The 27205-nt window shown below is 43.2% G+C and overlaps 1 protein-coding gene across 6 annotated transcripts in view; it reads left to right on the top strand.

The window, feature by feature from the left end:
* The first annotated feature begins 511 nt into the window (after nucleotides 1–511).
* Nucleotides 512–27205, top strand: part of CHD8 (chromodomain helicase DNA binding protein 8) — a 60809-nt gene continuing 34115 nt past the window's right edge. For 2 of the 6 annotated variants that reach the window (XM_055341720.1, XM_055341717.1), the window contains exons 1-5: nucleotides 512–608; nucleotides 20675–21732; nucleotides 22590–22961; nucleotides 23690–24075; nucleotides 25674–25788. In XM_055341720.1, the coding sequence (XP_055197695.1) occupies nucleotides 20890–21732; nucleotides 22590–22961; nucleotides 23690–24075; nucleotides 25674–25788 (1716 nt within the window). In that variant the 5' untranslated portion in view covers nucleotides 512–608; nucleotides 20675–20889. Of the gene's footprint in view, nucleotides 609–1419; nucleotides 1536–14769; nucleotides 14842–20674; nucleotides 21733–22589; nucleotides 22962–23689; nucleotides 24076–25673; nucleotides 25789–27205 lie in introns of those variants that run through there. The other 4 variants (XM_055341721.1, XM_055341719.1, XM_055341723.1 and 1 more) reach the window with 4 other exon arrangements.

The raw sequence follows: 27205 nt of genomic DNA, 5'->3' as shown, positions 1-27205 counted from the left end.
GCGGGTACCCGTTCGCATTCCAAAAAAAATAAATACTGTTTTTGCTGCTGCCGTGACGCGATGGGTCTCCTCCCTCCCACGGTGGGGGGGCCGCCGCCGGCCGCACCGGGCCCCGCTCCCGACCGCCCAGCCGGACCGCACAAAGCACGTCGGCGCGGCCCGCCTGGGCTTCCGCGTCCCCGCGGCCCGACCCAAGATGGCCGCCCCCGCCCGGGGCCAGGCCGCGCGGCCCGCAGCGTCCCCAGCGGAGGCGGGCGGGGGCGCAGCTGGCGGGGGCCCGCACACCCGCGAGCCGAGCAGCAGGGCCCGCGGCCGCCAGATCTTATTTCCACTCAGGCACATCCGTGGTTGCCTACGTACCCCTCTCGGCCCTGCAGGACCTCCCCGCCTCCGGGGACTTCCGGGATAGCGCTCACACTACCTTGCTGGGGGGCGGGGCCGGCCCTGCCATTGGCAGGCGGCCCGGAGGTGGGCGGGGCCTGCGGCGCACGGACTGGCAGCAAGCTCGGTTGAGGCGAGGGCTGGCCATGCTCCGCCGGAAGGCGCCTTGTTCTCCGACGCGGTGAGGGGAAGCGCTGGCTGGCAGGGACGCCGCGGGACTGGCTCAGGTAGGGCTCCCGCTCGCGCCGGCTCGTCAGCGCTGCGCCGGGGGCCCCTGCGCGGCCGCGGCGCCCGGGGCGGGCCCCTGGGAGTCCCCGGCCCGCCCGCGCCGCGCTCCCCGCTCCCCGTGCCGCCGGGGCGTGAGGGGTCAGGCGCAGGGGGCTGCTCCGGGCCGCCCCCTTCGCTTTGTGAGGGGCCGGGGGGCGCCGGGGCTTGTCAGTGCGTCCCGGGCGTGGTGCGCGCTGGCGGCGGCGACGAGACCCCCCGGCCCCCGTATCACCGCGCTTTGGACCCAGAAGTGGGAGGTCAGGGTGGTTGTGGTGGGGTTTTTTTTTTCTCTCTTTCTCTCTTACTTGCTTGTTGGTTTTGTTCTGACGATGGAGGTGGGTCGGAAAGCTCGGGGCGGGCCGGCGCCCGTCGTTGCCAGTTACCGGGTGCGAGCGCCGTGGGGGTGCGTGTGGAGAGGCGGCGGCGACAGGGCCGCTCAGGCCTCGCGTCTCCGTTGACAGGTCCGCAGAGCCCGAGGGGCCCGGCCTGGTGTTATGTAAACTCTTCCCGGGCCGGAGACCCCTCCCCCTGCCTCGGAGCGGATGCCGGCCCTTCGTTTACCGGTGTCTAGTGTCACAGAGAAATTTCCAGCCATTGCAGCCTCAGCAGCAGCAGCAGCAGCAGCAGCAGCTCTTGCCCTTAAGCGGCGGTCGCGAAGAGGAAGGTCTTCCGAGGAGTGCAGGGCAGGTGCATGCATGTCCAGCGGGTCGGCCGTTTCTCCCAGCGACTGAGCGTAGGGAGCTAGGAGTCGGAGACCTGGAGCTCCATGAGGCGTCCTGGCGCAGGGCTCCAGACCCCAGCGCGGCCAGGCTCCCCTGCATCCTCCCCTCACAACCGGCATCCACACACGATCGCTCTCCTCTGTTGCTCCGGGCCTGTCAGCTCAGGTAGGGATTCCCTGGCCTGTCCGGTTCGGGACCCTCGAGACGCCGGAGGGCTCTGTCAGTTAATGAGCTACCGTCTTCTGCCCGAGAATTTCGTTGGTAGGGCTCACCAAACAGGCTTCCAAGCAAATCGTGGTGTCTTGGACTCGTCCCACCCCCTTTAAAACGGGTTCCTAAAGAAAACATTATTCTGTGTAAGGAGACCAAGAGGGGAGGGCATGAGGAAGGCCGCGGGCCAAAGAGAGGGTAGGTGTGTGCGGTGCATCAGGCCCCGGGGAAGGTGTAACACCCGAGCAGGGATTCGATGGAATAGCGTGTGGGTACTTGCACAACTCACACCTCCCGCAGGTGTGGTCCGACCTGTGCATCTGGCCTTTTGATTTTGTCCGTTCCCAAATTGACAGAATCCACTTATTTAGACGTGGATAGAAAAGAATAGAAATGGAAAGCAATTTGAGCTGCTCGTGAATCGCCAGGAAACGTAGATGTATTTTCTGGGGTAGCCTCCTCTGCAGCGCCAGCAGATGACTGGGTGGGGAAATCTCGGCTTTGCGGTCACCACCATTGTAGGGGTTTGGTTATAAGAGGAAACAGCTTTGACACTTAATATGAGGGGTCTGACACGTAGGATAGTTGCCCGTAGTCAAGGTAGGATGGCGAGGCGAGTCAGTCTTTAAAAGAGACCGTTGTACCCATCTCTTTTGACGAGGGGGAGTTTTTGTTTTGTTTTGTTTTAAGCTAAACTACCACTTAAGATTACTGTGTGGGTGCGGAGAACTACACTTGTTTACTGAAAGAATGAGATTTGATATTATCATCTGTGGAAGGACCGTAACGTTTGTAGAACACAGAGATGATCGTTAATGCTTCCAAGATACTGTTTGTCCACCGCCCTGCAAGAGTCCAGCTGTCTTCTGAGCCTGTATTGACCTGATACCTGGAGGATAAACAACTCAGATATTTTCTGGCCCCGCATCCTTAACCCTAAGGGTCACTCCACTTCTGGACCTGCATTTGGGCAAGTCCCGGATCTGCAGGTCTTTGCATGACCTGCCTTGCACGACTGTGACGGACCTAGTATTTACTGTTTTACCATTAGCAGTCGATTCAATAATATAGCATCATTTCTCATTTTTCTTGGCTTAACTTTTTATATCTTTTTTTCAATTAATTTTTTATTCTTTTTCCTCACAAAGTTGGTGGTCTTCCTTTCATCCTCCTGTTACAATTTTGTGCACTTTACTTTTTGTTTTTAATTCACTAATGTTGGGGCTTTTTTTGCTTCTAATTGAAGCTTCTTCTTTTTTTCTTTTTTTTTTTTTAAGATTTTATTTATTTACTCATGAGAGACACAGAGAATGAGGCAGAGATACAGACAGAGGGAGAAGCAGCCTCCGCAGGGAGCCCAATGTAGGACTTGATCTGGGGAGCCCAGGATCACGCCCTGGGCCAACGGCAGATGCTCAACCTGCTGAGCCACCCAGGCATCCCTCTTGAGGCTTTTTAAGAGATGCAAAGAGACCCTAATTTTAATGATATGTTCTTTTGGTATCTGGTACTCAAGTGACAGTTGTATTTTTATGTAACAAAGCTGGTGCATCAACCATTTGCTTTTGCCTGAAGGTTTATTTCATCATTTATTACGTTCTAAAATTTATCCTGGATGACCTTTCCCTACCTTAAGTTCTGTTTTGTTTTGTGTGTACAACTGTACAATCAAGTTGTAATTAAGCTTTTTTGTGTGTGTTTTCTCACTCTATTTCACATAGCCTTTAAGATTTTCATTGTATTCGTGTGGCAAAATACATGTCTCTTTGTAGTTACTGGATGTTTTCAATTTAAACTACAAAGTGTGTTAGTCTCTGAGATTTCTCATGAAGCTGTTCTGTAGGTAACATTTCTTTTGCCCTTTTTATTATCCATTGCTTTTAATACTTCACTAGACTCTCGGTTGTTTGTCACATGAAGCAAAATGGTCAACTTTAAAATATCTTTTTTTTAGACTGATAATTCAGTGCCTTTTATTCAGTTTCTTTTCGACTAATTTTAAAATATCTTAATTCTTCAGAATGCAGCAGGAGACTTTTAAAAATAAAGCAATTCATTTCTACTCACCAATGTATGTCATTACGATATAATAATAATAATAATAAGTCTATCAGGCATAAACAGAAAGACTGGCATAGATAATTACTTTATGTTGGTCTTCAGCAGGGACGGATATATTGGAATACATTCCAAGCAGTAGAGTGGTGTAGAGAATCTAGACGATGATCTAACCCCTACAAATTCAGACTAAGTATATTCTCATTAGTTTGTTTGATAGGAGTTTCCAGAACATCAGACTCACTCATAATCTTTTTTTTTTTTTTAAAGATTTTATTTATTCATGAGAGACAGAGAGAGAGAGGCAGAGACACGGGCAGAGGGAGAAGCAGGCTCCCTGTAGGGAACCCAGTGTGGAGACTCCAGGACCTCAGGATCATGCCCTAGGCCAAAGACAGATGCTCAACTGCTGAGCCACCCAGGTGTCCCAAAAACAACTCCAAATTTTAAAGATTACTTATGCTTATGCATAATTATTAGGAAAAGATTGGCTTTATCATTGAAAGAATAGAACATCCCTGGGGCACCTTGGTTTCAACACAGGTCATGATCATGGGTGGTGAGATTGAGCCCAGAGTCAGACTCTGTGCTCAGCAGGCAGTTTGCTTGAGGATTCTCTCCTTCTACCCCTTCCCCCACTGGCTTGGGTGCACTCTCTCTCTCTGAAATTAATTAATTAAAAAAAAAAAAAAACAAAGAATGAGACATCCCTGAATTATCCCCTCTGTACATTTCCAGAGACATTTATTGTGTATGGCTTCATTTCATTTGGTATCTTAGTGTTTATTTAATTTTTAAAAAGTAATTAAATGACATACTACTGAAATTACTAGGTGGTAATAGGACTGTGTTTTTTTTCTCTCCTGTATGTCAGCAACTTAAATGTAATAGTTACAGTCCTTTTGGTAATGTCCCAATATTATCTAGTAATTTGTAATTCTGTAATAACACCTTTTTGTTTTGAGAGTCTGTAATTCTTCTAAAATTATGTCAGTATCTTTCTGAGAAAGGATATGTATTAACTGAATTCTTAATTTCATCCAAGAGGAAGGACATTCAGGAGCTGTAAAATTTTATAGGTTTCTCAGATTGTCTCTCATGGTCATTATAGAAACCTTTGGAATATCCTGTTTTCATTTTTTTTTCCGCTGCCTACCTACTTTGGGAATACACTATGTCCATAGGAACTATTCCTTTGGGACATATTCAGAGGTACATTGTCCCATTAGTGACATGGGAATTTCATTTTGGTTGGTTCTAGAAGAAACCAGTGATTTCAGTAATTTAGCTGCCTATTTAGAGCCCATATCATAACAATTTCTTAATAGAATACAGTTTTCATTTTCTATTACAGAGATCAGATACACAGCAAATATCGACCTAAGTAAACTGAAAGAGAAGATTTTTTTGGATTTTTAAACAAGGGTTACCATGTTTCATGAGCATGGACCTTTCACTCAGTGTTTTTTTCTTCATTGCTTCCAGTCAGTATTTAGTTATTCTTTTTTTTTTTTTGCCTTGTCTGGGGAGTGGAGAACATTAGTCAGCTCTTTGTTTATTTACACATCAGTTCTCCTATAAAATGTAATGCTTTTGCCTGTTTTTCAGGTATGCCTCCTGTGGAAGGGAGGGTACCTTCTTCATGAGGCTCTAAATGTGTATAGGTAATGGTCACTTCTATCTACATATCTGGAAGTCATGGAAGTCAAAAGTCTGGGCAGTTGGATCTGGACGTGTGAACTCTCAAGGGGCAGGCTAGTCAGTTGGAGACCTATATGTTCCCACAGCAGGCATCGTGAAGTAAATGGAGTACTATGAGATAGACACTGACTTCATTCCTACAAACCCCAAAAAAATGATTAATTGAATTACCTGGATGTTGCCTTAGACACCAGGGCTGGTTGAAGTCTGTTCTGTGGTTTTAAGGTTAAAGGGCTGTACTGCTTTCTCAGAGTCTTTTCATCTTGCCCAGCAGTCCTGCTATTCTAATTGTGAAACTTTTACATCTATTTCAGTATCCCACCATTCTGCTTAGTAGACCCAGTACAGCCAAGTCTCTAAGGAGTGATTTTGCTTTGAGAGAAACCTTTAATGGTACTCTTTGAAATTATTGGATAGGGAATAATAAACTCCTTTTCATTTGCCTACTATGTGCCAAACATTGTACATTATCTTTTAATCTGCAGAGTAACCCTGAAATGCATGTGATGTTAGCTTCATTTTACAGAAGAGAAAAAAATAAGACTTAGTGAGGTTACATAACTTAGCCAGGAGTGGGATTCTGGTCTGTCCAACTTCAAAACCACATTCATGACCCAGCCTCCCCCCGTTGAAAAGTTCAGTGCTGACCCCTGTGGAACAACTGTCTCTGACCACACTGTACAAGTAGGCATTCGGTAGCCTGTTAAAGCTGTACCTTTGGCAGCTGAAGAACCTTGGGAATGTAAGATTTATTTTTGTCTTTGTATCTCTGTTAAAAGGGAAAAAAAAAGAATAATCGTTTGTTTCCTTTATTTAACTTATTTTGAAGATAAGATTATGTGAAACACTTTACGCTCTACAGAGGGAATTCACTTGGTCAGTCTTGCAAATAACTATTTTTTAGCCAGTGCAAGTCAGACTAGTCCACTAAATTTAAATTTTCATCAGTCCCATTTCACTGGGGTCATTTTTTTGTGCCTGGAATCACCTGTGATAGTAACAGTGCCTTATAGTGTTTCTCCTCCCTTCAACACATACTTTTTTTTTTTTTTTAAGATTTTATTTATTTATTCATGAGAGACACAGAGAGAGAGAAAGACAGAGACACAGGCAAAGGGAGAAGTAGGCTCCATGCAGGGAGCCTCATATGGAACTCAATCCCGAGACTCCCAAGATCACATCCTGGGCTGAAGGCAGCGCTAAAGCGCCGAGCCACCCGGGCTGCCCCATACACTTTTTTTTAACATAAATGTTGCAATGAAACAATACCTCATAAATAATTAAGTCTTTATGTTTTTCTGTTAGGCTGAACAAATGTATGCATACCTGGCCCACTTAAAATGTGTTGTGGCAGGGGAGCATAAGGAGGACATCAGGACTTTGTTACTGAAATTTGTGTGTATATATGTATATGTATGTGTGTGTGTGTGTATATATATATATATATAGTTACTTATGCCTGATGCCCACAAGTGGCATCATACAAGGTGCATGTAGTGATCCAGTTAGAAGTTAGATATTCCTCAGCTGGAACCCAAAATAATTTTTTTACTTTGGTGACCATGTGCCAGCAAAGAATTTTTCTAGCTAACTTGGCCTGAGGGCAGTGATCCTTAAAGATTAGGCTCTTATTTTATGTCTTCATACTTAGGCCAAAACTCTAGAGTTTTACTGGAAAAAAGTCTACAATGAGGCTGACTTGAAAATGAATCCAGGCCCTATTTTTGGGTCATATAGGTATAGGTCATCTGTTTGTTTCTTTTCTTTTTTCTTTTTTTAAGATTTTATTTATTTATTCATGAGAGACATGGGGGGGTCGGGGAGGCAGAGGCAGAGGGAGAAGCAGGCTCCATGCAGGGAGCCCGACGTGGGACTCGATCCCAGGACACTAAACCACTGAGCCACCCAAGGATCCCCATCTGTTTGTTTCTTGCCACAGCTTTAAATTGACCACCACTGAGGTTTTTTTGTGGTCCTAAGCCTAAAGGAGATAACTAAAATTTCATTACTTTCAAAAGTAATTAATCACACTATAGAAAATAGTCTTTTATGTATATTGCAGATAGCCCAGGTTCTAAAAAGTGAAAATCCTTATGATTTTATAATGCCTTTTAAGAATGTTTCTAGTAGGAAACATGCCTCTGCCCGTTTACTATCTCTGCAGTCTGAGAGAAGCCCTTGCTGTTGCTCAGAAACCTCCCCATTACCTCTCCACAGCCTCACTCCCACACACCTTTGGCCGGATGTCGAAAATACGCTCCTTCAAGAAAAGTACATTAAATGCCCATTACCACCTGATAAGCAAAGGGAATATTGTAGTGAAATCATACACAGTTTTTGCCTTTGTGGAACATACATTCTAAGGGTGGGGGGGGGACATCAAACAGTTAAGTATATAAGCAGTTATTTAATCTCTACTACAAAAATGAAGTTACGGGTTTTACAGGGGAATTTATAATAGTGTAGTAAGGTGATTAAGAGTGTGACTTCTGGGGGCGCCTGGGTGGCTCAGATGGTTAAACATCTGCCTTTGACTCAGGTCAGGATCCGAGGGATCAAGCCCCAAATTAGGCTCCCTGCTCAACAGGAGTCTGCTTCTCCCTCTCCTTCTGCTGTTCCCCCTGCTTGTGCACGCTCTCTCTCTCTCTGTCAAATAAATAAGTGAAATCTTAAAAAAAAAAAAAAAAAAGTGACTTCTGAAGCCACACTGCTTACATTTGAGTCTGGCACCACTTTTCTCTAGCTGTGGGATATTTGGCAAATAACTTAATCTCTAGGTGCCTCAGTTTCCTTATCTGTAAAAAAAAAATTATTTCAGGCTTAATAGAACTAAATATGTTACTGCATTTTCATTGTTTAGAAGAGTGCTTAGCATGTAACGTATACTCAGGAAATTTGGCTGTTTTTTTGGTCTGCAAGATCAGGGAATGCTTTTCTTTGAAATTATGACGTGGCAAGATACGTAAGTTAAATAGGCAAAATGGAGGGGAACCAGTTACAAGGCACTTGAAATACTTCAGGACAGTGAAGATGGTAAATTGATCCAGAATAGCAGTAGAAACAGAAGTGGATGCATTTTTTAAAAATATTTTATTTATTCATGAGAGACACAGAGTGAGAGGCAGAGACACAGGCAGAAGGAGAAGCAGGCTCCCTGCAGGGAGCCCAATGCAGGACTCAGTCCTAGAACCCTGGGATCACCACCTGAGCCCAAGGCAGAGGCTCAACTGCTGAGTGCGCCCCCCCCCCCCCCCAGCATCTCAGCAGTGGATGCTTTTGAGAGATATTTAGAAGGTAAAGGTAGGATTTTAAGATAATGGATATGGGTTGAGAGGAAGAGGTTTTCTGGTCTCTGCAGCTGTGACTGAATAGGAGATGCTGAAGAATGATTACCCTCCTTGTGTGCGTGGTGGTGATGAAGGAGACCAGAAAGACTACCAAGGAATCAGCCTCCATGAGGTAATAAGTCCGTTGTACAGAGGGGTGCCCAGGTGGCTCAGTCAGTTAAGCATCAGACTCTTGATTCCACTGCAGGTCATGGTCTCAAGGTCATGAGATCAAGCCCTGAGCCTGAGCCCTGAGTCAGGCTCTGTGCTCAGTGCTGAGTCCCCTTGAGATTCTCACTCTTCTCTCTTGGCTCCTCCCCCAACTTTCAAGAAAATGTTTGCTCTCTTTCTCTCTCAAATAAATAAATACATCTTCTTTTTTCTTTTTTTTTTTTTTTAATAAGCCTGTTATAGGGAGAGTTGGACAAGTGGGTCAGCCACGGAGACTAGAGACATTCACTACCAAGAAAAGCCATTGAGTAAGCAAGTAGATGTAAAGGTCTGGAGTTCAGGGCTGACTTCTTGCTGTGAGATATAAATATGTAGATAATTTGTTGAAAGAAATAGTAATAGTTGAGGCCATGTATGTAAATTAGACATTCTTGAAAAAAAGTGTAGAATGTGAATTAAAGAGGGCCTAGGATCAAACCTTCGTGAACTTCAACAATTAAAGGCTGGTAGAGGAGAAGGGCAGCAAAGCAGAAGTGGCCAGAGATGGAGAAGGAAAACCAGAAAAGTCATCCTGATGTCCTGAAAGCAGTCCAAAAAAAAGTGAGTGGGAATGGTTTTTCCAAAATCTTTGTGACCCTTCTTTGGGTCTCTTACCACTCAAGGTTGCATACTAGGGACCTAGAACATCTAAGTCACATAGCAGGTTTAGGCTGACTGAACCCAGTTAGTTGAAAATAATGTTCAAACTTCAGAATCTAAAGTGTAGTTATTCTTGTTTGCCTTAGATTTAATATAGAGGAAGAGAGCCTGAGTGCACATTCAAGTACATAGATATTAGCCTGCTGAAATCAACAAATTATTTTAGAGGCCATTAATCTGAGTGGTGATCCCTTCTCAAGCTGACTAGCATCTTGTAGGTAGATGGAGACACTGGCGAAACCAAATTGTTTTCCCAACAATCTATTCAGCAACATTTGTTGAGTATCTCCTAGGACGTAGTGTTTATATGCCAAATACTGTGTTAATTGTTTCATTAATCTTCATTAATGGCCCTGTAACTTGATTCCCCTTTGTACAGAAGAATGCACTAGACTCAGAAAGGTTAATTTACTTGGTGGGACAGAAATTTGAACCCCCTCTGACTTCAAAGCTCATTATACCTTCATGTACAAGTATAACTAAAATATAAAGTAAAAGATACTTCCCCTAAAAGAGTACTTAACAAAATGCCATGAAAGCTCAGAAGAAACTACTTTGGGCTTGACGATGAAGTAGAGATTAGGGGCACCTGGGTGGCTCAGTGGTTGAGCCTTTGGCTCAGGGCGTGTTCCCCGGGTCCTGGGGTCAGGTCCTGCCTGCATCGGGCCCCCTGCAGGGAACCTGCTTCTCCCTCTGCCTGTGTCTCTGTCCCTCTCTCTGTCTCTCATGAATAAATAAATAAAAATCTTAAAAAAAAAAAGTAGAGATTAGAAAGCTTTCAATTACTACATCCAGTGGACATTTTAAATTATATTATACTATAATATATATTAGTATATATATAATATATATTATACTGTTAGACACTTTTGCTTTTCAATATAATCAGTCTTTCCCCCTGCAATTCTCTCCTCTGTGACATTGCACTGCTTGCTTCTTTAGCTTTTCCTTCTCTACCTACTTATGTAGGTAGGTTTTGGGTTTTTTTGACTTGTTAAAGTTTTTTAGTTAGCTAGCATACAGTGTAATATTAGTCTCAAGTGTACAATATAGTGATTCAACACTTCTATACGATACCTGATGCTTATCGCTGCAAGTATACTTCTTAATCCCCATCATCTATTTTACACCCTCTGCTTCCCGCCCACCCTCCCCACCCCCCGCCTTTAGATAGGCTCCATGCCCAACTTGGGGCTTGAACTCACAACCCTGAGATCCAGAGTTGCTTGCTCTACCAACTGAGCCAGCCAGGTGCCCCTCTTATTCTGATTCTTCAATCCTTTTTGTTTGTTTGTTTGTTTGTTTTATCAAAGTAATCTCTACTCCCAATGTGGGGCTTGAACTCATACCCTGAGATCAAGAATTACTTGCTCTGGGGTGCCTGGGGTGGTTCACTTGTTAAGCATCAGACTCTTGATTTCTGTTCAGGTCATGATCTCAGGGCCTTGAGATTGAGCCCCACCTCAGGCCCTGCGCTGGGTGTGGGGCCTGCTTGATTCTTTCTCTCCATCCACCCCTCAAAGAGCTGCACACTCTCCCAACTGAATCAGCCAGGTACCCCTGATTCTTAAATCCTGATGTTCTCCTGAGTTCCTCCTTAACTTTCTCACTCTGCATCAGAAATCTCAACACTTGGGTTTCCAGCTAAGTGTTTTGTTTAGCCGGCAGAGTGTTCAAAAAAAATTTTTTTTTAATTAGTTGTCTACATTTAAAACCTAGATTTACATAAAACTCTATTTCTGGCATTTGAAAAATCTGAAGTTCTTGCTCAACCTTGGATGTGCATTTCCATATGGCAACACTAAACTAGAGCTGACTAGCAGCTACTCTCTTTGGAATGGTCATGGATTCTTCAATCCTTCACAGACCCCAACATTTTCAGTTGACTCCCCAACAGTATTGGTGCAGCTTTTTGTATACTTGATCTGTTCTGTGAACTCCCAGGGTAATCTCCGCTGTTAAAAACTGAGAATTCTATATGTATCATCAAGCCAACTTTTAGATTAATACATCCAGTCAACTATCAAATATCACTACTTAACTTGCTTTGGGCAACTCAGACTCAGCATAGCTGAACTCATCTTTCTCTCTAAACTCTGGGTTTTAGGCATTTTTATCCCCTGTTACTTTGCTGTGTCCCTTCCTTCTTTTTCTTTTTTTTTTTTTTTTAATTTTAACCATTTATTCATGAGAGACAGAGAGAGGCAGGCAGAGACATAGGCAGAGGGAGAAGCAGGTTCCATGCAGGGAGCCTGATGTGGGACTCGATCTGGGGACCATGGGATCACTCCCTGAACTGAAGGCAGATGCTCAACCGCTGAGCCACCCAGGTGTCCCTGTCCCTTCCTTATCATTACCTTTTGACCCACATTGCCATGATTCAGGCACTAATCGCCTTGTTAGGGTTCTTGGTTACAAACAACAGAAATCATCTTTTGGCTAACTTAAGCAGAAAGGGGATATATTGGAAAGATACTGTGTGGCTCACAAAATCAATACAAATGCTAGACAATCTGGTTTAGAAAATGATCTGAAACAAAGAGAGTTTAGAGACAGAGAACATGTCCCAGGTCATACTACTGAGTAGTCTACTTAGGATGCTGTAGTAGAACTCTAATGTCTGCCACTGCTGAGTATTGTTGGTTGGTTCTGGGTGTTTGCATTACCTGTGCAAAGTCACATTTCTTTGAAGGACTGTCCACTTTAACTACTTTAGATCATGTGTGTACTCTGTCTTTTCCAGGAAGAGGAGGTGGAACCGCTCCCTCCAGGCCCCGCTCTTGATTTCCCATCTCCTACATCTCCATCTCCTATAGTGGGAGGTGAGATCCAGCCTTCCATTGAGACTTCTCCCTTAAGCTGTTTCCCCACTATAGGAAAGGGGCTATGGTCGCTGAGCAAAAAAAAAAAAAAAAAAAAATCAAATTTCTACTATATAGCTCTTTTCTGGATTACCGCAGTTGCCTCCTAACTGCTTCTATGTCCTCTGACCCTTCATTTCCCAGAAGTATTCTCCACTCAATACCCAGACTTAGCTAACCAAAACACAATTCTAATCATGTCATTCTATGTTTCAGTGGCTCCTAATCCACCTATCAGAAAATGCTTTAGCATGGTACTCAAGGCCTTCCTTGAACAACCTGGCCCTTCACTTACCCTTTCAATCTTATCTAATTTCTTCTTGTGATTTACACTTTGGCAAGACTCAACAGCAGTGTTCCTTAGAGTTTCCTCTTCGTGTCTCATGCTGCTTGCCATTGCTGTGCTTTGACTTTTTTCTTATTCCTGCTGCCTGAAGACTCCTTTCTTGTAGGCCACTTTACCTTCTTTAGTTAACTCCTCTCATCTTTTAAAAAGTGACTTCCTTTATAACTTTTTCCTTCTAAGTAAGTCCCTTTTATCTGTATTCCTGTAATAGCCCCCTGCCTATTACATCACACTTACCACCTTGTATTATAATTGTTTACAATTGTTATTATTTTCATAGTCCTATTTTCCAAACTCATCATATATATATAGTAGAGATTATGTCTTATTCACTTTTGGTTCTTGAATATTTCCACATTAGTGTATTATATGCTCAGCAAAATGAAGAGGCAGTTGATATTGATCTTAGGAGATAAGATTTTCATGAGGCAAAGAAATGAAGTAAGGATGGAGTGTAATTTGAAGACAGTAGCATTAGCTAGGCTATGAGAAAAATATATGACAATAGGAAGTTGGGGTGGTTTTTCTTTTGTGTTTTGGCTAGCATAGAAGTGTGTATGTAGAAGGATAATGGTAAATAAGTCTGGAAAGGCAAGGTTTAGTCTTAAGATTTGTATCTTAAGTAACAGGGAACTTTTGAAAGTTTTTAAGGAGGAAACTGATTTGACCTCACTGTGTTTTAGGAAGTTAATCTGGTGGCAAATGGATTTGTAGGGGAAGGAATCAGTTTTGGGTTTGTTTGTTTGTTTTTCCACAAGTAACTGTAAATAAAGAGGTGGCAGCAGAAACAACAGGAGTCAGAAATACAAATCCTTTCTTTTTAATTTCATAGTTGAATTCATCTCTTTAAGCCTCAGTTTTTTCTCATCTGTACAAGAGGGTTGACTTAATTGTCAAAGTCCTTGCCAACTCCAGGATCTGTCTGTGACATCTCGGGATAGTCCATGGGATTTGGCAAATGATTGGATGGTGGATTCAGGAGGAGGTTTTGGAGATGCCTTTGAATTTTTGAGTCTGAGTGAATGGGAATTCAAAGGAGTGGTATTGGTGTTCCTAACAATAGTGATAATGCTAGCTAGAATCTTAAAAAATAGGAAAGCTAAGGCCAAGTTGACCTTCTTCAGTTGTGTCCTAGAGTGTAGAAAACAGGGTTTCAGTGTTGAAGCTAGTTACATTTCAGGGGAAACTAGTGGTAAGTAGCTGATTTTAGCAGTCGTTTACTTTGATGTATATAAGATTGGGTACCATCATTTGGGGGTTGACTGGGTTTCATTGGGAATTAGAGTGGTCTCAAATAGCACTGCAAAGTGGATACTGGCTAATATGTCAGACAAGCTGAGTTTCAAGAGAAGTGATGTGATGAGGGTCAGAGATAAGGTTTACAGGTGAGGAGTGGATGTGTGTTTTGGAGGGGAGGGGTCTGGGAATTGCCAGAGGGCACCTGGAATTACTTTCTAGAAAGTGATACTGCTGCCCAGAGGTTGGAATATTGAGACTACAAACCAGCATTATGGTTGTGGCAGAAAGTGCTTATCTGTTAAGAGTAAACCATGTAACAGCAACTAAGTTGATCCACTCCCATGAGGGAGGGAGGATTTGTCCCCTCTTAATGAGGAGTGGGATCCGGTATAGTTACTACAGGAGAGGGATAGACCGCACTGTAGAAGGTAGGGGTTCACTGGAGGCGGAGTTGGCAGTGTGGAACCGTCCCTCCCGGTTTACACGCTCCGGTGTGCAGAGTACAGTGTAGGTGGTGGGGAATTTCATCCCCAGGACTACTTTGCCGCAGCAGGAGGCTGTGCCTCTGCCCAGGCTCCTTTTTTCCAAGCAAGCTGCAGGCTTCGCCTGGGCCCTAGAAACCGGATAGGCCTCTCCGTGCGCTCTCAACCTAGCCCGCGGCGGCGGGGGAGGGGAGGCCTTCCGTGGTCCCGCCCTCTGCGCTGTGCCGCCTTCCTGCGCCTGTGCTGAGTGGCAGCGGGCTGCCGCCAATGGGCGTGCGGGGCGGGCGGGAGCATCAAGTTAGGCTGCGCAGGAGGAGGGGGGAACTGGTGCTGGAGAGACAGCGAGAGGGGCGAACCGGCCCCCCACGGCCGCTGCAGGTAAAGGCACCTCTCTTGGCTCGCCGGGCGAGGCACCGCTCCTTTTCTCCTTCGGGTCTTCGTCGGGCCTTCCGGCCTGTGGCTTCCGCCCTCACACTGCTCCCACCCGGGCATCCACACCCCCCCTCCCCCCGCATCTTCCCGTCTTGGCCATCCCCACCCAGGAGGGCACCCCGCTTGCTCCCTCCGTCAAGTGCATGTACCTCATTGCCGTTTGGGGGGCGCCAGTTGCCTGAAGCGCCGCCCCTCTGCTGTATGGGCCTTCCTGGCACCAACCCCGGCAGTGTGAGCAGGTAATGGACCCGGGTCCCCGCCGCCCCCACCCCCACCCCCATCCCCACTCCCACCCCCACCCCCAGTAGCGTCTCCCTCTCAGTCAACCCCTCACTTCCTTACCTTGCCCCTTCTGGTCTTTCATGTGAGGACATAATTTCTATAGTTTTTTCTCTGCCCCCTAAACATACGTACAGCTTTGTTAGTTGCTTATTTTACTTTCCCTGTTTATTCAGATAGGCTCACTTTACCAGCCATGTTTGCCCCCAGATGTCCGTACCCCCCCTGATGGAGGCGTGAGTGCTTTCTCCTTCAGTAACTGGGGAAACAGAAACAGTGGCCACACACTTGGCAGTGAGAATGGTGAAGATAGAGAAAATGGCCTAGGATCTTGATCTTGAGGAAATCTCTTGAGGGGCTCCTAGTTAATAGCTCTATTTCTTACGGTCTGTGTCCTTCCATCCTGATCCTTTGCTGACCCTAAATTGTGAATATATTCACCTTGACTGCTTCCCATTTCTTTATAAGATTTGGGACTCTTTGGGTCTTAGGAATGTCTCTCCATGGCACAGTGTTTAAATTTTTCTTTTTAAAAATTATATTGGTGATTTTCATTTTAGGCCTTCTGTTATTTTATTTTCAAGGGATTTCTCATTTAGATTAAACAGCTTCTACCCATCTTGTGTTTCAATAACATGTGTTTATGTCTGTCTTCAGCTGATCCTCTTGAAAGGATACAGTTTCCGATAACAAGGTTTATACTTTGAAGTACAATAGTTCTTTTCTGAATCTTTGAGCAGTTAGAGGTTAAGTGGGCATGGGTAGTACTTTTCAGAAGTGCATATTACCATATGAGTCAGTATTTGTCAATATGGCATTAGTTCATTGTCTTTTAAGAGGATGAGCAGTACAGAGAAGTCTGGAAAATGGATGTCTATAGTTCAGTTTATATAATTGCATCTTTTGGACAGCTGGACTAATCTCTGTTGCAGTGTTTCTTGTCCATCATAAACAATAAACTATAATAAACTCCCTTTAGAGAAGCCATAAGAAATCTTACCATAGGAGGTGTTGATAACCTTTCCTTCCAATCTAGGCATGCTTCTCCACTCCCCACCCCCACTTGTATTTTGCAGATCCTCACTGGCGAGGAAGATTTTGTTTAATTTTATTGAATATAAATAACCTAAACAAGGAGGTGTGTCTTCCTTTTCCATTTGATAGATGTGGAATTTTGACACTGAGTATGTACTTTCAAACTACACATACCTTTCATCCCTCAGTTGAGAATCACTACTCTGTTGAAAGGTATGGGAACATTGCAATGAAAAGTATAGAGTAGTATGAAAACAAAGTCCTTTATGATCATACAAGTTGTTGTTGAAATGGGCAAGATAAAGGAGACTGGTAAAATAAAAACAGGAGAGTTGGGATTCTATAGATTGCTTTTTTTAAAAAAAAGGAAGTATATCAAAGGTGGTAAATCTGCAGAAGAATACGGAGTAGTTTCCTCTTTAAAAGAAGGTGAGATGAAAGGCTGTTATATAAAGTATTTGTTTAGCATTAACTGGTTTGTTACATGGACATTATGGATTGGTGGCCTTGGATTCCAACCTTAATTGGCTTGTATGATTCATCTCTCTGCAGCTCCCAACACTCCAGGTTTCTGTCATTAGTTTTAAATTATAGAAAATGATTAAGTGCAGCCATCAAACTGTCTTTCCTTTTGAGCATATACTTGTGTTTCTCTTTGGGGCACTAGTGGACTATGACTGGCTTTTCATTCTCAATATGAGAAGTCTGGTATGACTTCTTTAAGCAGTTTTACTGAGGGATCTCTAGGTGCTTCATGTATTTTAAAGCTTAACGTTTATTCATTTATTAACATTTTATTTACTTGAAAGAGAGCATGTTGGGGTTGGGGTTGGGGTTGAGGTAGGGAGAGTGGGAGGGAGGGATAGAGAAAAATAGACTTCCCTCTGAGCAGGGAGCCAGACAGGACACGGGGCTTTATCCCAGGACCTGAGGACCTTTATCCCATGACCTGAGCTGAAGGCAGACACGTAACTGAGCCACCAGGCATCCCTTCAACATCTATTTAGTGTTGCTACCAGGATTTGAACCATAGAAAGATAATTCATGGGATAGATGAAGTTGGTAGAATAGGCCAGTTGTTGATATAGCCAGGATGACCCACAAAGTAAGAATAGAAGTAGGGGTGTAAAGAAGGAGGTGTATGATGGGAGAAGGTTTCATCTTTTGAGAGTCAAGGGCAACTTAAACATGGGAGTTAGAGAAGAATCAGGCAACTAGGATTAATGAATATGTACGGGACGAATTAGGTCAGTAGAGGTGAGTTGATGCGAGCGGACTAAGAAGTGGTGAAACTTGGTGGTGTGGCATTAAGTCACTGGTGATGTTTTTAAATTATCAGGCCCAGCGGCACCGGAGTGGATCAGTGGTTGAATGTCTGCCTTTGGCTTGGGTTGTGACCCCAAGGTCCTGGGATCGAGTGCCGCATAGGGCTCCCCGCAGGGAACCTGCTTTTCCCTCTGCCTGTGTCTCTGCCTCTCTCTGTGAAATAAACAAACAAATCCAGACTGAACCGAGGAAGTAGAAATTTGGCCCAAAAATTGGGAAGGGAGTTAAATGATTGATATACTTTTGAAAACTAATACTTGAGTTGTATAGGAGTAAGTAAATATTTCAGAAACTGTTAATATTGTTTTTCCCATGAAAAATGTGAGGTGAGATTTCTCTCTGATACCGGGCTGCTATGGAGGAAAGGAATAAGTAGAAAGGACAAAATCTCCCATAGAAGAAGAAGCAGGTTATAAACTATTATCAGCATAAATTTGTAGTGGAAACTTTTATTGTAGTTTTTTTATTTTTAAGATTTTATTTACTTGTTTGAGAAAGCACACACACACATGAGGGAGAGAGAGAGAGAGAGAATGTGCACACCAGCAGTGGGGGGAGTGTAGAGGAAGAGGGAGAAGCAGATTCTCCAATGAGCAGGGAGCCTGATGCAGGGGCTCTATCCCAGGACCCTGAGATCATGACCTGAGCTGAAGACAACCGCTTAACCAACCGAGCCACCCAGGTGCCCTTATTGTGGTTTTTCTATGACACCTAATTAGATTTTTAGTATAACTTATGTGGCAGTGAATAGCTGAAAGATATAATAGGTAGCCAAATAGGGCATAGCTAGAAAAAGCTGATGGTAGTGTTGAAGAAAATCATAAAATTATTGAGTAGATTTTTGTTAAATCAAGAAGTACATATAATTTTTCTCATTGTCATTTGGAGCAACTTTGGGGCAAGTATTAGATTGGAGAGGCTGGAATGAACTGGTGGGGTAGTTTAGCCAGATATGGGAAGCGATATGGATCCTGGGGGAGGTGTGAAGGGTATACAATTTCTGAAGCAAGGCGGTCTTGTTTAACATTGGTAGAGATGCTATGTGTACTTTGTAATTTTGTTGTGCCAACTACTGATCAGTCTGTTCTCTTTATATCTGAGTTTCTGGGCTATTTACCCACATTTAATTGTTTCATAAGGATAACTGGAATAAGTTGAAGAAGGGAAAAAGTACTTGGTGGGTTGTATGGAAAAGTCTTCAGTGAAGTCTGTATGTACTCTGTCACCGGCAGATTTCTTCTCTGATGTCTTCTGAAAGTTAAGAGAAAAGGTCTTGTCAAGCAAGGCTTTCCTGAATTGTCAAGTGCTGACATCATCTACAAAGAACAGGCACTATTCATATTTTCATATAGTTTAGTTGTATGGTGGTGTACTTATAATTCCTTGCTTTAGTTTTTTCTTTTTCCAACATTTTCATAACTTAAATCCTCAAATGTGGATTTTAGTAAACATGCTTTCCGTTATCTGTAGGATAATTTTTCAAGATGGGAAAGTACTGTCTCAACCTAAAAACGGGGAATGCCATTTGGTTTTTTTCTTTTTTTAAGATTTTATTTATTTATTTATTTATTTATTTATTTATTTATTTATTTATTTATTTATTTGAGAGAGAGAGACAGCAAGAGAAAGCATGAGTGGGGAAGAGAGGGAGAAGCAGGCTCCTGCTGAGCAGGGATCCCCATGTGGGACTCAATCCCAGGACCCTGGGATCACGACCCGAGCCAAAGGCAGACGCTTAACCAACTGAGCCACCCAGGAGCCTGCATTTAGTTTTTATGAGGACTGAATGGTTCATCCCATATACTGCAAGCAAATATATTAACTCATTAAGTATTTTTTTGAGTAGCTGCTGTGTACGTAATATCCTTTTGGTTCTTTAGGGATCCACAGATAAACAAGAGATGGTTCCTACCATCCAGGAACTTTTTGTCTCTTAGGGAAAGAGCAGCTGGGCCACCGTGCAGGGTTGTGCAGGGTGTGCATTGCCCATACTCATTATTATCATCGTCAATAATATGTTTAGTATGACAATTTTCCAGCAGATGGCAGACAAGCATCTTAAGGAGCAGGCCCCATTGTATGATTTGCACAAAGGAACCATTTGGGCCTTCAGAGAATACTGACAAGAGACTGGTCATTTTAGTAAAATATTAAGTATGGTCTAAGTGCTTTAAATAAGGCAGAGACAACACTGAGTACTTAAGGAGGGTGATAGGACCAGTCATCACAAATTGCTTTGCTGTTACAGGGGCAGAGGTTCAGGGCTCACCTTTTGGAACAGAAGGAAGACCTTTGAAAGGGTGGGAAACATTTCAGCTGGGAGAGCTGCTTGGGAGGGGGGAGGGTGTGTTCTAGGCTGAAGCTACAGCATAATAGGCAAAGTCATGCAGATAGGAATCACATTAGGGGCACCGTGTGGTCTGATTGGCCTGGAATGTAGGGTATATATAGGAAGCGGTGACAGAGAAAGTTAGGAATATAAGTGGCACTAAAATGTACAGTTGTTTGAACTTCTTGCAAAGGAAGTTTTTGATCTTAAATATGAGAAAGGGGGAGGGGACTTCACAGAAATAGGATGTATAGATTGATATGTTAGCTAGAATAACGTTTAGGAAACTTCCTGGGTGAAGGTACACAGTAAGTGTAGCGAGATTGTACTGCAGTGAAAAGTGGTTATTTTTGCCAGTAGTGAGTAAAAGCATCTAAAATACAAGGGAAATGTATGGACTGCAGTATGTTCAGAAAGCTTTACCTCCAGTCATTGAAATGCTACTGGAATGTTGTTAAGTTCTGTGAGCTTAACCTGAAGTAGAAGGTGAGTGAATGTTAAACTCCCTGATCTCTGCCTAAGAATGATAATGGTAAAAAGAAACGGACAGGGATGACTGAGAGATCTTGACAGAAACTTCAGAGTGTGTAGGTGTAAGAGTCCAAAAAGGGGTTTGGTTTATTTCTTTTGTAGTTTTAGTTTGAAGCAAAAATGTGGGTGTGCTTTCTGGTCTGTCTCTGTCCTTGGATTACCTCACATTTCCGTCTTCTCGTTATTTTGATGCCAGTTGATATTAAGGGTAGTACCTAAGGAGAAGTTTTCCTTGAGGTCACCAACTTTGCTTATTTTTCATTTGTCTTCTCACAACAGGAGTTTCACCATCTTCCTCTGAAGACCTAGCCATCTTGCTCCATGAAGGTCAGGACAATCTGACATGCACTTGTTTCTTGCCTCTTTACCTGAAGAGTAGTCCTCTTCCATTGTGTACATTTTTTTCTTAATAGGGGAGGGGAGGGGAGAGCCAGTACCCCCCCTCCCCTTCCCTCCTTAGACCTTGGGGAAGTACCCTCCATTGCTTTCCCAAGATGGCAGACCCCATCATGGATCTGTTTGATGACCCAAATTTATTTGGCCTGGACTCTCTGACTGATGACAGCTTCAACCAGGTCACACAAGACCCCATTGAGGAAGCCCTTGGACTGCCAAGCTCTCTGGACTCCTTGGATCAGATGAACCAGGATGGTGGAGGTGGTGATGTGGGGAATTCATCAGCAAGTGACCTGGTCCCCCCACCAGACGAGACAGCCCCCACAGAACTTCCCAAAGAATCAGCAGCTCCAGCTCCAGAATCTTTAACTTTGCATGATTATACCACTCAGCCCATCAGCCAGGAGCAGCCAGCCCAACCTGTCTTACAGACATCGACGCCAACATCAGGACTTTTGCAGGTCTCCAAGAGCCAGGAGATCCTGAGCCAAGGGAATCCTTTCATGGGTGTCTCTGCCACAGCTGTCTCCTCCAGTAGTGCTGGAGGGCAACCACCTCAGTCAGCCCCTAAGATCGTTATCCTTAAGGCCCCACCAAGCTCCTCAGTCACTGGTGCCCATGTGGCACAAATTCAGGCCCAAGGTATCACCAGCACAGCTCAGCCCCTAGTGGCTGGCACAGCCAATGGTGGAAAAGTTACTTTTACCAAAGTGCTAACCGGCACTCCCCTTCGACCAGGTGTTTCCATTGTCTCTGGTAATACAGTGTTGGCCGCCAAGGTCCCTGGGAACCAGGCTACTGTTCAGCGCATTGTCCAGCCCAGCCGACCAGTAAAGCAGCTGGTCCTACAGCCAGTTAAGGGTTCAGCTCCTGCTGGAAACCCTGGGGCCACAGGGCCCCCACTGAAGCCTGCAGTTACACTGACCTCTACACCTACCCAGGTGACTTGAGTGAAAGGGGGAGGTGAATTTTGGTTTAGTAAAGGGCCCAGCAACTGTGTGAGAAGAGAGCACGAGACCTATCTCTAGGAATCCTGTTTAAATTCTACCTTTGCTTTAAAAAATCAGTTAGTGTTGACAGCCACATGCTTACTACTTACTAGGTGGAAGCAGTTAATGTTGACATATTTTTGAGCTCTTATTGTATGTTTACACTGTGCCTAGCTGGTGGTGAACAAGACAGACACAGTCCCTGTCCTTACAGAGCTCATGGTCTGCCAAGAAGGCAGACATTAAACGAATTCACAATACTGTATGATACAAAGTTTTATGAGAAATACTGGATGCTATGGCAACAAAGAGTCATTATTTATTTATATTTGCAAGACTTACAGAAGCTATGTGTATGTTTTCCCTGTTCTTATTACTGAGACTGTCCTCCTCTATCCACTGAAAAGTCTAGTTTCTATTGTAAGAAAACGGAGGTCCTATGATTAAAGGGCCAAAAGAGTTTGCAAGGCCTTGGGTGGTATTAAAAGTAAGTAGGACCAGTGGAAAGAAGCTATGAGGAGGTGGATTATAAAGACTTTTGTTCTAATAGACTGCCAGGAAATGGAATGACTACCTTAGAAGATAGCCTTGCATCAGGAGTTTGTCAAAATAGGCCTGATACCCACTGGGCAGAGGTGTTCCAGAGAAGACTCAATCAGGACAGATAGGAGGATGAACAAAATAAATTGTACTATGTCTTTGACCCTCAATTTTTATGGTTCTAGGATGAGGAAAACTGGCGCAAATATTTAAGAGTATACCATTCTTTAATGTTGTACCTCTCTTGCAATTTCCTTTCTTCACTCTAGGGTGAATCGAAACGCATCACCCTGGTCCTCCAGCAGCCACAGTCTGGAGGTCCCCAAGGACACCGGCATGTCGTACTAGGGAGTCTACCAGGCAAGATAGTGTTACAGGGCAACCAGCTGGCAGCCCTGACTCAAGCCAAGAATGCTCAGGGGCAGCCTGCCAAAGTAGTAACTATCCAGCTGCAGGTGCAACAGCCACAGCAGAAAATCCAGATTGTACCACAGCCGCCAGCATCACAGCCGCAGCCACCACCACCACCCTCAACCCAACCAGTGACTCTCTCCTCTGTGCAGCAAGCTCAGATAATGGGACCAGGACAAAGCCCAGGACAAAGACTTTCGGTACCACTCAAGGTGGTGCTGCAGCCACAGGTGAGATTTCTACAGGTAGCCAGGAGGACAGACCCCTGGGCCCTCTGCTGTCACCCTTAGCAACCACTCATTGTTGAATGTGGGGTCACTGGAGTCATGCCTCTGAACTGAAATACAGGCTTTTACTTCTTTTACCCATGGAAACTTTGTATTAATTATATGAAAAGTTTTGAGGGTTATTGTTAGCTTTAGGATAAGAGATGATTGATGATTTATCTGGTTTGTCTTTGGGCTGTTTCATTTACATTCTGTTCCTAATATTGTTGTGTAGTAAAAATGATTGGCAATATTCTTTCATTTGAAAGATAAAGAAGTTGTCTTAAAGAGATCAAGTGATTATCACTCCTCCCACCCCTACCCCCACCAAGAAACTAAAGGTAGGCCGAGAGTAGAACGTTTTTTTTTCCCCCTACTTTTGGCCTGGAGTTTAAGGTTGACTGTATTGTTTGAAAATTTTCTAGAATAATGGAGATGTGTATTGACATGAGGAGCATGGCTAAAGGATACTGAAGTTTAATTTGGCACAATTCTTGCCTTTTCTCATCCCTTTCCCACTAGAAAAACACTTTTTTCCTGCTAATGTGTCCAAGTTCAGTAAGACTTGATCTGAATCTCATTCTTGAGGAATTAGAGATGGAAAGTTTCTAACCTATCTGCCTTAGAGATGAGTTTTATTTAGGCCATTTAGTTACAAGCATGTTGAAATTTTAGCGTCTTTATTTCTGTAGGCTGGCTCTTCCCAAGGGGCCTCTTCTGGGCTCTCCGTAGTGAAAGTTCTAAGTGCCAGTGAAGTGGCAGCTCTGTCTTCACCAGCAAGCTCTGCTCCTCACACGGGGGGCAAGATAGGAATGGAGGAGAACCGCAGGCTAGAGCACCAGAAGAAGCAAGAGAAAGCCAATCGGATTGTAGCAGAAGCTATTGCTAGGGCCCGTGCCCGGGGTGAGCAGAACATACCTCGAGTCCTAAATGAGGATGAACTGCCTAGTGTTCGGCCTGAGGAAGAAGGTGAGAAGAAACGCAGGAAGAAGAGCAGTGGGGAGAGGCTCAAGGAAGAAAAGCCAAAGAAGAGCAAAACATCTGGTACCTCCAAAACTAAAGGCAAAAGTAAGCTGAAGTGAGTACAACTCTTTGCTGTTTTGTTGGGACATTTGAGGGCAGCGTACTTATTTTTAGATTAGTGTTGAGGGGTGCCTGGCTGGCTCAGTTGGTAGAGCATATGACTCTTGATCTCAGGGTTATGAGTTCCAGCCCCATGTTGGGTGTAGAGATTACTTAAGAGAATAAAATCTTAAAAACAAAAAAAAGTTTTGAGAAGAACTACTTGTGTGTATGCTTTTAAAGATTTATTTATTTATTTATTTATTTTTATTTATTTATTTATTTTTTTATTTAAGAGAGATTGAGAGAGAGCAGAGGGAGAGGCAGAGTAAGAGAGTCTCAAGCAAACTCCATGCTCATTGTAGAGCCTGAAATGGGGCTTGATCTCAAGACCCTGAGATCATGACCTGAGCCAAAACCAAGAGTCAAGCTTACCCAGCTGTGCCACCCAGGTCCCTAGGAACTACTTGTATTTAGCAACTACATGGTTCAAGGTGATCTGTCTATCATAGAAGATAATAAGGGCTTTCTTTTCTCTGTCCCAATGTTTATATGGTCTGTTAAACCGAAATTTGCAAATTAGCATATTTTGAAAGAGAAACAACAAGGCACAGGAAAGATAGCCAATTATTGTGTTGGGGGTTATGTTGAAAAGCTGAATGTTTTTATACATCTTCCTGATTTTGTATCACTAAAGTGTGAAAAAGATTTCTCACTATCCCCCTACCACCCACATCAGTAAAAGAGCTGCTGGAGATGTAGCTGCCCTGTTCTTATATCTCATCTGTGAATTAGAGATTTTAGCAACCATTGTCAGCTTTAAACAGTGTTGACAGAACCAGGGCTTATCACAATTGAGTGTCTTTTCTTTCCCTTCCATGTTGTATAGCTTCACTCCTTTCTCCTTAGCTTCTACTCCCTAGGATTCTTTAGGCTTTGTGGTGGAATTATAATCATGCTTTATATTTGGAAGGGATTTTTCAGCTTTTTTTTTTTTTTTTTTTTTTTTTTTAAATATATTCTATTTATTCATGAGAGAGAGGCAGAGACACAGGCAGAGGGAGAGGCAGGCTCCATGCACCGGGAGCCTGACGTGGGATTCGATCCTGGGTCTCCAGGATCGCGCCCTGGGCCAAAGGCAGGCGCCAAACCGCTGCGCCACCCAGGGATCCCGATTTTTCAGCTTTTTAAAAAAAAATTCATATTGCCATAGTTAATTTTCAACAACTCTCAGGCCAGGTATTACCATCGGTGTTTATATTATAAATAAGGAAGCTAATGTCCATCTAGTGACAGAACTGGAACTGAAGTGAGGTCTTGTATTTCTTGGGCCAGTATCTATTCTGCTGTCTTATGCCACCTTCCTTCAGGTATTTGTGAGTTACAGTAGTAGCAAGGATTTGTCAAATCTAGTGTAAAGGTCAGCCAGTGGCTTAGAAACCTGAATATCTTCTATTTTTCAAACACCTTATTCCATAACTGTGTGTCCTACTGACTGAAAAACTAAACACTTCTGTTAGGAAGTTTCAGATATGATAGTTTAGATTAATTATATTTTTCTTTTCCTAACTGAATTTAGCCCTCACTGAAATGAATTTGGTTTTTCCTTCTTAGTACCATCACCCCTGTGGTGGGTAAGAAGAGAAAGCGTAATACCTCATCTGATAATTCAGATGTAGAAGTCATGCCTGCCCAGTCACCCCGGGAAGATGAAGAAAGCAGCATTCAGGTAAAAGGGTCCTGAAAGAAATTAGAAAAATCAAGTTTAATTCTGACAGACAAACCAGGAATAGATACAAGAAACTATAAGGCTATGCACATTTCAAGACTTTTTCTAAAAGAAAGGTAGGGATAAAAGGTAAAAGCAATGAGACCTGGTCATGTGTCTTTTAAATTTGGGGGGTTTTCAGGCAAAAAGCATATTACTGTACAATACTAATGCTATACAATAGCAGTAGTCATTTTCTGAAATCTCAGTGTTTCAAAAACTAAGCAAGTATGCAATTATACTGCATGGTTGTTTTTATGGCTGTGTCAGTACTTTGGTTTCTCTTAGAACTGTCCATCTGTCCTTTTGCTTTACCTCTTCTACACTTCAGGGTTCTGACTCTGTGAACTGAGTGCTTAGGCACATTGTTTTTTCCAACCTTTTGAAGATGAGAAACATTGGAAGAGAATAAAAGAAGCTGGACCAGAAATTTAGTCCTCTGTCTCTGATTGTTGCTTTAAGGCGTCACCTTTGGCTCTGGTTTCCAACCACACAAAGACCTGGTATTAAGATTCAGGAGACCCATGGTACTTCTAAGTAGCACTATGAGCCTGACCAATTTACTTAGCTACTGTGTCTGAATTTTTCCTTGGTAAATGGAGGCTTGTACTTCACAAACCTTAAGTGCTTCTCTAGCTGTTAATACTTAGAAATGCATTCCCTCTTTCTTGATACGCATTCAGTACATTGGCAAACTGATACTTGGATTTTTCAGAAGAAATTAGCATGTGAGAATAGCCAAGATAAATTGAAAATGAGGCAAAAATTAGATTTAACAGACATTATAGTATGAAATGATAAATACTAGGGAGTTTGGAATTAGAGAAGAAATAACGTTAGTACCAATAATAGATTCAAATAGTTATGAGAATTTAGCATGTGAATTAAAATGCCATTTTAAATCAATGGAAAGAATATTCAATAAGTTAGACAGCTGGCTACCCATTTAGAAAAAAAACCCCTGGATTTCTTGTGTCACTCCTTACACAAATATTAGTTTAATCGAAGATCCAATTGTAAATCTTGAAATCATGAACTTCCTATAAAACATGTATGGATTTTTTAAATAATTATCAGGTAGGTTAGATCTTTCTAAGAGGGTATTAAAATTTGGAATTCATAAATGGAACAATTGATACATTTGACTATACAAAAATTCTGCACGTATAACAGAAAATCTACAAATAGCATAATGGTTAAGAGCTTAAACTCTGAAGCAAGAATTCCTTGGTTCTCAACTCTACTATTTACTAACGTTGTCACTTCAGGCAAGTTTATTTAACCTCTTGGTGCCCCAGTTTCCTTATCTCTCAAATGCAGATAATAATGCCTACCAAGTAGAGTGATTAGGATGATTAAATGGAAGCATTTATTAAAC

The sequence above is a fragment of the Nyctereutes procyonoides genome, unplaced genomic scaffold, assembly GCF_905146905.1.
Source record: "Nyctereutes procyonoides isolate TBG_1078 unplaced genomic scaffold, NYPRO_anot_genome, whole genome shotgun sequence".
Lineage (NCBI taxonomy): Eukaryota > Metazoa > Chordata > Mammalia > Carnivora > Canidae > Nyctereutes > Nyctereutes procyonoides.
This window is presented reverse-complemented; position numbering and strand designations above follow the sequence as displayed.